At 50.3% G+C, this 10,557-nt stretch overlaps 1 protein-coding gene across 10 annotated transcripts; it reads left to right on the top strand.

The window, feature by feature from the left end:
* Window positions 1-9,568, top strand: NR4A2 (nuclear receptor subfamily 4 group A member 2). Of its 10 annotated transcripts, none has more exons than XM_074363685.1 (8): window positions 15-2,177; window positions 3,882-4,005; window positions 4,666-5,353; window positions 6,142-6,271; window positions 6,663-6,826; window positions 7,731-7,933; window positions 8,326-8,504; window positions 8,654-9,568. In XM_074363685.1, the coding sequence occupies exons 3-8, from the start codon at window positions 4,679-4,681 to the stop codon at window positions 8,908-8,910; spliced, it is 1,608 nt and encodes a 535-aa protein (XP_074219786.1). In that variant the 5' UTR covers window positions 15-2,177; window positions 3,882-4,005; window positions 4,666-4,678; the 3' UTR covers window positions 8,911-9,568. The 10 variants fall into 10 exon arrangements, 9 of the variants coding, with proteins under 9 accessions (XP_010969617.1, XP_010969620.1, XP_074219786.1 ...); XM_010971316.3 differs by having other exon boundaries at window positions 4,488-5,353; XM_045507616.2 differs by having other exon boundaries at window positions 15-2,181.
* The last annotated feature ends 989 nt before the right edge of the window (window positions 9,569-10,557 follow it).

Below are 10,557 nucleotides of genomic sequence, written 5' to 3'. Positions count from 1 at the left end.
TGCCCACAGGGCGCTGACGCTACCCAGCTAATAAGCTATTCTTCGCCCTCCTCCCCTCACCCCTCTACTCACACACCCTCACCCGCCACCACAACATCCCCCCCAACACACATACACATCACACACACACACACACACACCACGCACACACACACACACACACACACACACACACACACACTTCCTGGTTTTATTTTTTTCTCGCGCCCGCTAGGGCACCCCTGAGCCTCAGCGGCAGCGGCAGAAGCAGCGGCAATCGCAACATCTGGGGGAAACTTAAGGTGGTCACGTAGGTTTTCCTGAGGCTGCGGCGCAGAAGAGCCTGCGGCTTCTCGGGGCAGCCGCGGGGCATCTGATGGCTTCGCCTTTCCGGCTGCCGGGAGCGGGCAAAGGCGGGGGTGCAGATTAGGGCTGAGGGGCTGGGGACGCGGAGAGTTCCACGGCCCTTTTGGCCGGCCAGTACTGGGAACACCAGCATGGGGGGTGATGCAAAGGGGCCCCCGTAGCCTGGAAGCGAGCCACGACGAGGGGGAGGGGCGGCTGGAAGTCTTCGCGGGCGGAGGAGGGGGACGCCTCCGAACCTTCCCTCCCCCTGGTTCCTCCCCCAGCCCCATGGAGAAGCCCCGAGGCACGCCAGCTCGGGCCCAGGGTGCGTGAAGGGGGCTCGCTCCCGGGAGAAGCAGTATTTCTTTGCTAGAAAGCGCCCTGCGCCCTCAGCGTGGAGGGTGGACTGACTTGTGAAGCCGAGTCGGCGGCGACTGGGACCGCCCCCGGGGGTGCCGCGAGCTCGCCGCCCGCCAGGCCCCTCTCCTGGGAGGGCTGTTTGCACACACCGTGCGCTTTGCAGAGATCTCACCCCTCCCCACGCCTTCCCCACGTTCAGTCTTTCCCTCTTGGCTCTCCGATTGAGGCTATGAGAGCCCTTGTGCTTCAGAGGAGGGTCAATTTATTTCTCTAAACCTCGGGGAAAGGTACAAGTTGATGAGCACCCAGGAGTGTCAAAGTATGGCAAAAGGTGAGACTTGAGCACCTATCTGCAGAAGGCACACCTGTTGCCTGCTGCTCGGCTGCATTGTCTGCAAAAGGAAAGTGGGAGACTTCGGGGATCCCTGAAGGGGTGGGTCACTGGCTACCCCCTCCTCTCCCCTCCCTCCTCTCCCCTCCCCTTCTCACGCACCACGTCCTCTCTTGCACGTGAGCACTACAAGGAAAGAAGGAAACAGAAAATAGGCCCTACCCACTCCCCTCCACCGTGGGGGGTGTGTGTGTGTGTGTGTGTGAGAGAGAGAGAGAGAGAGAGAGACAGACAGACAGACAGACAGACAGACAGAATATGAATATGCCAGAGGTGGAGAAGGCCAGGGACAGGAAAAGAGAGAAAATGGGGGTGCGCTGGGCTAGGGAAATCCCACCCCTAGTGCCTGAGCCTCTGAGCATCTTGTGTCATGGGACATCTGTACGCTTCCGCTAATGGGGGTGACAGTTGTGGGTGGGTGAGGTTAGGGAGCTGCCAGGCACACCCCATCTCGTGCGATTTCAGGTGCTGGCTACCTGGCCCACGCCTGGGTTCCCTTCCGCCCGGGTTTTTGTTGCACCCTCCTCCACGTGTGAACTACCAGGCGGTAGCGGCGGCGTGGGGGTTGGGGGGGAAAGTGAGGTGAGATGCGGTGCTGCGGGCTGCGCAGACCTGAGTGGAGAGGTCACACCTCTTTCGGAAAAAGAAAAAAAAAATAAAAGACCTAGCTGGCTACCAAGGTGAACCCTGAACGGTTCCCACCTTAAAATCAGCCCCACTCGTGACGTCAGGTCGGAAATATACCAAAGCGAGCGCGGGCCAGGAGTCTGGGGAGCGCGGCGGCGCGGCGATTGGGCGGCAGGCCGCTGACGCGCGCTGACGCGCGGAGACTTTAGGTGAATGTTGGCAGCGGCAGCGCGAGCCACATAAACAAAGGCACATTGGCGGCCAGGGCCAGTCCGCCCGGTGGCTCGCGCTAGGCTCCGCGGTCCCGTTCGCCTGCCCAGCCGGCCGCCTTCCGCTGCTCCCTCCCGGCTCTTGGCGTCCCGGCTCCCTGTGCCCCTTTCGCCCACCCCCTCCCCGACCCTGCCACCCCGACTCCGGGAGGGAACTGCACTTCGGCCGAGTTGAATGAATGAAGAGAGACGCGGAGAACTCCTAAGTGAGTAAGTGCAGCCTGTACAGCTCGCTTTCTTTTATCCTTTCTCCTTTTGCCCGTCTCTTCTTTCCGCTTGTTGTGGTGCAGGTTCTCTGGAAGTGGGCGCCAGAGGTGCGGAGCGCGAGTTGGATGGGAGGATGGGGAGTAGGTGTGCGCAGCGACAGAGGCTATATGTCGGAACTCCTGCTTTGCTACCCAACAGAGGCTTCCAGGCTCCTCACTGGTGGGCGTGGAAGGGAGGCTTGCATAGTTTGGGGAGCTGCGGACTTGCCCGCAGAAATGTGTGCAAAGTTTGCTCTTAGTGCGAATGATTGTTGTCTTTGGACTCGGAGACTCCAAGTTCTGCGTATACAAGGGCCTTGGACGCTGCCCACAAAGTGACAGGGAGAAAGAAAGTTCTTCATTTTATGTGTTGCTTGGGAACTGTGTCACCGGGACTGGTCAGCGTGCCGATGTTTCCTGGGTATTGTTGAGTAAGGGGGTGGAGGGGCGCGGTTGGTTGTTAGAGTGTCCTATTACTAAGTTGCTTGAAATTTCTGGTTTTGACATATGCCGCGTTTGTGTGTGTGAGTTTGTCAGAAAGAGAGATAGAGACAGAGAGACAGAACAGAGTACAGTTATGAAGCTGCGAAGTTACCAGAGGGTTAACGTCCAACACAGGCATATCTGTCATGGGCTATGGGGGTCGAGTCTCCTTTCTTTCTACTTTTTCTGGTTACTGTCCCTCCCCCATGTAGCAAGATTATGAAGGGATTGGGGAGAACAGAAGGATTGGATGCTTGGCTTTCTTTTTCATTAGTAATAAAATTGTCTATGCTCTAGAATGTCTTCCAAGTGGGAACATCTGAAAATTACTAGGACACAATAATGCCTTGTTCCAGCAAGTAGGCAGATTGTGGAAGGCTGGATAGGGAAGGTGTTCAGATTGCTATGCTGAGAGGCGCTTCTAACACTGGTGCCAATATTGGATAAGCAGAATTTACCTCTCTCTGCAATTGACCTAAGATGCTCCTGGAAAAATAGAGTCCCCTCTTTCTACCCCTTGACCATTAAAGATGAAAGACAAATTTCCTGGAAAAGTGAATGCCAGTTCACCTGTATCCCCAAACCTAGTGCTCCATCAAAAGCTCTTTGGAAATCCAGATGTTTCCATTCAGATTGCCTTCAGGGCTACCCAGGCCTTGCTAACAACATTTTGCAACTCCTAGGGGTGGAGGGAAAGATTGTTTTTACATTTTATATTCTTGACTTCTACTTTCTACCTCCACCCCTCCTAAAAGAAAAGCTAATTTCACCAAAGGAAAAAAAATCAAGAAGCTTCAATGCTGTATTTTATTAAACTCTAGTTTCTTTTTATTCAGTTGTGAATTAAACTAAAAGGGAAGTGACACTTCCTTCCCACTGCCCCCATACAGACCCTAGCAAAGGGGCCAGTTTACTTCATCATAAGTATTAAATAACTGCATGGAATACCTTTCCTCCTTCAGAACCCTCTCTGCAAGGATTTACAGTCAGTAGGTGAAATTTTCTGTTGTTTCTAGCCATGTCTTTTACATATTCATTTTAACTGCTAAGTTTGATAAAGGCTACACACTAATTTCCAATAAAACAATCAAGGAGGGCATAAAAAGGCCTGCCTGGTGATACAGATGCCCAGCCAGATCTGTCCGGAAAGTCACCCTGAGGCTTCCTGTATGTTTATTTCAGGGAGGAGATCCGACAGGCTGGGCTCTCCACTGCTTTTCTAAAAATCTTGGAAACTTTGTCCTTCTTTGAATTACGACACTGTCCACCTTTAGTTTTCTCGAAAACGCCTGTAACTCGGCTGAAGGTTAGTGCAACTTTTTTTTTTCTTTCTCTCCCCGGGGTTCCTTAAACGTCAAGAAACAGGGCAATGGGATCTTTCTCAGCAAGCCCTGTAACTTAAGTTTTTCCCGACCCATCGCCTTCGGGAACAAGTTTCTCATTGTGCAATTCAACTTTATTTCCAGATTGAGCTTGCTGAACCAAAGCTTCAGAGGAAAGGCTCATTGGAGCGGGATTGTCCATGAAAGTGGATGAAGGGGGAGGTGTTGGAAATATCCGGGAATGGAGACCCTCAATAGCTTTCCAATTCTGGGTCTTTATTGGATCAGTCTTTCCTTGCCCTGCACTGTTTTGCCTCGCAGTATTCGCGCTCTCCGCCCTTCCTCTCGCGCCCCTACTCGCTCTCTGACCACCGCGGGCTGCCGGTGTAGCTCCAGGTGTACCCGAGCCCGGGAGAAAGTGTTCAGTTGACCAGGCTGAGTGTATATTACCCTGTTTCATTTCCAGCCATGCCTTGTGTTCAGGCGCAGTATGGGTCCTCGCCTCAAGGAGCCAGCCCCGCTTCTCAGAGCTACAGTTACCACTCTTCGGGAGAATACAGCTCCGATTTCTTAACTCCAGAGTTTGTCAAGTTTAGCATGGACCTCACCAACACTGAAATCACTGCCACCACTTCTCTCCCCAGCTTCAGTACCTTTATGGACAACTACAGCACAGGCTACGACGTCAAGCCACCTTGCTTGTACCAAATGCCCCTGTCCGGACAGCAGTCCTCCATTAAGGTAGAAGACATTCAGATGCACAACTACCAGCAACACAGCCACCTGCCCCCTCAGTCCGAGGAGATGATGCCGCACTCCGGGTCGGTTTACTACAAGCCCTCCTCGCCCCCGACGCCCACCACCCCGGGTTTCCAGGTGCAGCACAGCCCCATGTGGGACGACCCAGGCTCCCTCCACAACTTCCACCAGAACTACGTGGCCACCACGCACATGATCGAGCAGAGGAAAACGCCGGTCTCCCGCCTCTCCCTCTTCTCCTTTAAGCAGTCGCCTCCTGGCACCCCCGTGTCTAGCTGCCAAATGCGCTTCGACGGGCCTCTGCACGTCCCTATGAACCCAGAGCCGGCGGGCAGCCACCACGTGGTAGACGGGCAGACCTTCGCGGTGCCCAATCCCATCCGAAAGCCCGCGTCCATGGGCTTCCCCGGCCTGCAGATCGGCCACGCCTCGCAGCTGCTCGACACGCAGGTGCCATCGCCGCCGTCGCGGGGCTCCCCCTCCAACGAGGGGCTGTGCGCCGTGTGCGGCGACAACGCGGCCTGCCAGCACTACGGCGTGCGCACCTGTGAGGGCTGCAAAGGGTTCTTTAAGGTGAGCCAGGCCGGGGGCAGAGGAGGCAGGTAGGGGCCCCCTAGTGCCCAGAGCCTCGGAATGCGAGCTCCGCAGTGGTGCAGGCGCCCAGCCCCAGCTGGTCCCGGACCGTCCGATTCCCGGGGTCCGCGGAGGCTGCCCTGCCGCCGCCCCGGGTCTTCGGCGGGGGCTTCTGGTGCCTGAGAAAGGGAAATAGGAAGACAGACAGACCGGGGTTGCATCCCCCGCACGCAAAGGAGCCGGCAGGCCCCCGCCCGAAGTTGCCGGAGCCGAATTGGAAGAGGGTCATTTGCATGTGCTAGGAGCTGTCTTCCCTGTTCAGATTGAAATTGGTTAGGACAGAGAACCGTGTCTGAGCTAACCAAGTGGAACAGAATTCCCTATGGTCAAATTAAGTGATCTCTTTATTTCGCCATCCTGATTGAATAATCTTATCATTTTAAATAGAGAAGGTCTCTAAGGAATGTAAATAATATGAATGCCCACGGATTTGTATTTACTGAGCGTCTCCTTCTCCTTCTCTTGGCATATAAAACACAGCAAGGAGCGGCAAGGTTAGCTCAAATGTTAACGCTATCAATTTTCTTCTGTTAAATGCCCTGGGGGAGGAATAAGAAAAGACAGAGAAAGGAAAAGGAAAAAAAAATAATAAAGTAGTTGTGTATGTGTTTGTTTGTGGAGAGGGAGTGGGGATCCTGGCCATTCAGAAATTGTCTCTGGATTCCCCGGGTTGTTGGATTTTCAAGAGAAAAATATTTTTCTTCGGCCTATATTATCTCCTTTTGCAGCGCACGGTGCAAAAAAACGCGAAATACGTGTGTTTAGCAAATAAAAACTGCCCAGTGGACAAGCGGCGTCGGAATCGCTGTCAGTACTGCCGATTTCAGAAGTGCCTGGCTGTTGGGATGGTCAAAGAAGGTAGGTTGGGGCATGTAGCCCACTCCCCAGTCTTCGCCTTTGGGCAACCGCTGCTCCTACCCCAACCCCACTTTCCACTTTTCAAAGCCGAAGCGGGTTGGGGGGCTCTCCTGCTCCCCACTACCGGCCTCTGGCCTCTAAGACCCACCAGCTGCCTGCTTGCCCATCCTGCCCTAGAGAAAGCCTCCAAGGCCCTTCTCGCCTTGAACTACACGACCCATTTGGAAGAAGACATAAAGCAACCCTGCATTTTTAAATTTTTCTCCTCAGTAAAGTCTTTACAAGCAGTGGGGCCCTGCTCTGCCTGCCGGTGCCCTGCGGCTGCGGCCTTCCCCGGGGAGGGGCCGAGGTGGCAGCTGGGTCCAGCGCTCATCCAGCTGTTCCTTTGCAGTGGTTCGCACGGACAGTTTAAAAGGCCGGAGAGGTCGTTTACCCTCGAAACCGAAGAGCCCACAGGAGCCCTCTCCCCCCTCGCCCCCGGTGAGTCTGATCAGTGCCCTTGTCAGGGCCCATGTCGACTCCAACCCGGCTATGACCAGCCTGGACTATTCCAGGGTAAGAAGCTGGCGGGGCGTATCATGTGGACAAACTGACAGATGGGCAGGACCCCTTCCCCCCTCATGACTAACCTCCAGACCCAAGGGATAAAGGAAGCAGGCAAGACCATGACTTCACAGTTCTGGGCAGGGCCACAAAAGACAGACCTTGTTGCTGGGGGTGTCGACAGGAGGCCAGGGCAGAGGAAGTAAGAGAGGACAGGCCACAGTGGTGAAATCTCTGTGAGGCCCCTTCCCAGTACCACTGTGCACACACGAACTCGCACGGTAATGCCTCTGATGCCCAAACCAGAGGCTATGCAAAATGCTCTGCCTGGGGGTCCATCCCCAGTCCTTCAAAGAGATGCTTTAATCCTCATCCTCTCTGGCATTGTCAGGGAGAGGGATGCCTGCTTGGTGGTGGTGGTGGGGGTGGTTGGGGAAGGGGAAGAGAGAGGGTATAAGGAATGGTAGTGGGTGGGGGATCAAGTGGTCAGATTCCTCTTACCCCAGCTGTGAGGAATGTGTGGGCTTTAATTGAAGGAAATATGTCGGGCAAACCTAGAAGCCACTGCAATTTTATTAAGATTTGCAAAGGGCGTCTCTGCTTGAGACCCACTCTGGGACTGGCATGAATACTAACGTGTCAATTGTTTTGTGGAGATAAGAGTGAACGTTTCCCAGGGCTGGTTGGCACTGTATTTAGTCTGTATGGAAATGGTAATTTACATATTTAAAGCAGCGACCTCATAGCACCATCCCTAATTGAATTAATTGCCCCGGAACATCTAATTTCCTTACTGGTCAGAGAGAGGTTTAATTGTTATAAAAACCTGGCTCCCCTACTAGAAACGAGGTTAGCAATTTCACGGGTTATATATTTTAGAGAACCTCATTAAGTGCTTTTTAAAATGAAATTCCAGTTCCAGGCGAACCCTGACTATCAGATGAGTGGAGATGACACCCAGCATATCCAGCAATTCTATGATCTCCTGACTGGCTCCATGGAGATCATCAGGGGCTGGGCTGAGAAGATCCCGGGCTTCGCTGACCTGCCCAAAGCAGACCAAGACCTGCTTTTCGAATCGGCTTTCTTAGAACTATTTGTGCTGCGATTAGCGTACAGGTAATGGAGAGAGCAATCCAGGAAGGCTGGGAATGGAGGAAGAGAGGTATCAAGAAAGGAAAAGAAAGAGAAAAATGGAAGTAAAGTGGGGGGAAGAGGGAAGAACAGAATGGGAAGTGAAAGAGGGAATAGAGGGAAAGGGGAGTAGATCAAAGGAAGAGAAAGGAAGGAATGAGCCCAGAAGCCTTGAATGAGTGGGATGGAGGTGGGATAGGGGGCGTTCTTGATTGTTATGAAATTAAACCCTTTCAAGGTCCACTGGTCTACATTTTATTAACTCTTCGGTAATTAGGTGCCTTTTAAATCCCTCATTTATTGCTCTTCAAGTAATTAGTTGTTTAGCTTCTCTCTCTCTCTTTTTCTCCCCTCTCTCTCTTTGGTATTAATTGCAGGTCCAACCCAGTGGAGGGTAAACTCATCTTTTGCAATGGGGTGGTCTTGCACAGGTTGCAATGCGTTCGTGGCTTTGGGGAATGGATTGATTCCATTGTTGAATTCTCCTCCAACTTGCAGAATATGAACATCGACATTTCTGCCTTCTCCTGCATTGCTGCCCTGGCTATGGTCACAGGTCAGTACCACAGGCACAGGGCACTTCTCCTCCAGAACTGCCCAGCGGGATTCATCCCGGTTTCCCCTTGCTGCCGACCCTCCCTGATCCTGTCAGCTAGCTAACTGCTTTGTGCATTCGCCTTTTGTTTCTGATTGTGTTTTCTGCAGAGAGACACGGGCTCAAGGAACCCAAGAGAGTGGAAGAACTGCAAAATAAGATTGTAAATTGTCTCAAAGACCACGTGACTTTCAATAATGGGGGCTTGAACCGCCCCAACTATTTGTCCAAACTGTTGGGGAAGCTCCCAGAACTCCGTACGCTTTGCACACAGGGGCTACAGCGCATTTTCTACCTGAAACTGGAAGACTTGGTACCACCACCAGCAATAATTGACAAACTTTTCCTGGACACTTTACCTTTCTAAGACCTCCTTCCATGCACTTCAGAGGAACTGGAAAGAAACCTAAAAGTCCAGAGGGGGCAAGTCACAAGGGCAGAGAGATCCCCCTGAGCTGCCTCAGCTCTAGCTGGCCCCCACCCCTCCCAGACACCCCCAGCCCCTTGTTCCCTAAAGAAACAAACAGACAAACAAAAACAGAAACAAAAACAAAAACTGTTGCTATTTCCTAACCTGCAGGCAGAACCTGAAAGGGCATTTTGGCTCCGTGGCATCCTGGATTTAGAACACGGACTACACACAGTGGTATAAACTTTTTATTATCGGTTTAAAAATAATTTTATTGTTCAGAAGAAAGATTACTAATGTGTGATGGAAAACGTTTGGCCATGTTTGGTTGTTGCAGTTAAGACAAATGTAATACATATACACACATATATACACACACCCACATCATAAGGGGACACAAAAGTATTGCCCTTTAAAAGACTCCAAAGTTTTCTGCTGTAAAGAAAGATGTAATATATAGTAAAACTAAATGTTGCGTGGGTGGCATGAGTTGAAGAAGGCAAAGGCTTGTAAATTTACCCAATGCAGTTTGGCTTTTTAAATTATTTTGTGCCTATTTATGAATAAATATTGCAAATACTAAAAGATAAGTGTGTTTGCAAAAAAAAAAAAATAACTACACAAAAAAGGGACAAGCATGTTGATTCTAGGTTGAAAATATTATAGGCACTTGCTACTTCAGTAATGTCTATATTATATAAATAGTATTTCAGACACTATGTAGTCTGTTAGATTTTATAAAGATTGGTAGTTATCTGAGCTTAAACATTTTCTCAATTGTAAAATAGGTGGGCACAAGTATTACATATCAGAGAATCAAAAGGGACACATAGTGTTTGTAACACCGTCCAACATTCCTTGTTTGTAAGTGTTGTATGTACCGTTGATGTTGATAAAAGAAAGTTTATATCTTGATTATTTTGTTGTCTAAAGCTAAACAAAACTTGCATGCAGCAGCTTTTGACCATTTCCAGAGTGCTTATAATATACATAACTCCCTGGAAATTACTGAGCACTTTGAATGTTTTTTTTTTTTAATGTCTAAGATTGTCAGTTAATATATTACTTTATGTTTGAGTAAGAATTTTAATATTGCCATATTCTGTAGTATTTTTCTTTGTATATTTCCAGTATGGCACATGAAATGAGTCACTGCCTTTTTTTCTATGGTGTATGACAGTTAGAGACGCTGATTTTTTTTTCTGATATATTCTTTCTTTGAGAAAGACAATTTTAATGTTTACAACAATAAACTATGTAAATGAACCAAATTTTGTCTTCTTTCTGGGTCAGGTAAAAATGATGACTAAACAGCAATATACCATAGACAGAATTGGAGATTGATTTAAGTTAGATCACTTATTCAACAACTGAGTTTCAAACTGACAGCCTAGATGTATTCTGGCAAAAGGAACTGAGGAACTGAACTAATTATCCAGAGGATCCAGTACAATATTTTTCCTTAACCAGAATATTCCAGTGTGGTAACCTACATTTATCAGAATCAGTTGAGAGTATGTCAGCTCTTCTGTTAGCTTTGCTACTAAGTGCAGCTTTCAGAAGAGAAGTTCAGGAAAGCCAACAGCTTTTGAAGTTTTGCAGGGT

This window comes from Camelus bactrianus, chromosome 5 (genome assembly GCF_048773025.1).
Source record: "Camelus bactrianus isolate YW-2024 breed Bactrian camel chromosome 5, ASM4877302v1, whole genome shotgun sequence".
NCBI classification, from domain to species: Eukaryota; Metazoa; Chordata; class Mammalia; order Artiodactyla; family Camelidae; genus Camelus; species Camelus bactrianus.
The sequence above is the reverse complement of the archived record's forward strand: the minus strand, read 5'-3'. Positions and strand labels throughout refer to the sequence as shown.

Coding starts and splice junctions, on each gene's coding strand:
- NR4A2 (XM_010971315.3), top strand. CDS start 2,147: ATGAATGAAGAGAGACGCGGAGAACTCCTAA. Junction 5,354..6,141: donor GCTGCAAAGGGTTCTTTAAG/GTGAGCCAGGCC, acceptor CTCCTTTTGCAG/CGCACGGTGCAAAAAAACGC. Junction 6,827..7,730: donor CCAGCCTGGACTATTCCAGG/GTAAGAAGCTGG, acceptor ATGAAATTCCAG/TTCCAGGCGAACCCTGACTA.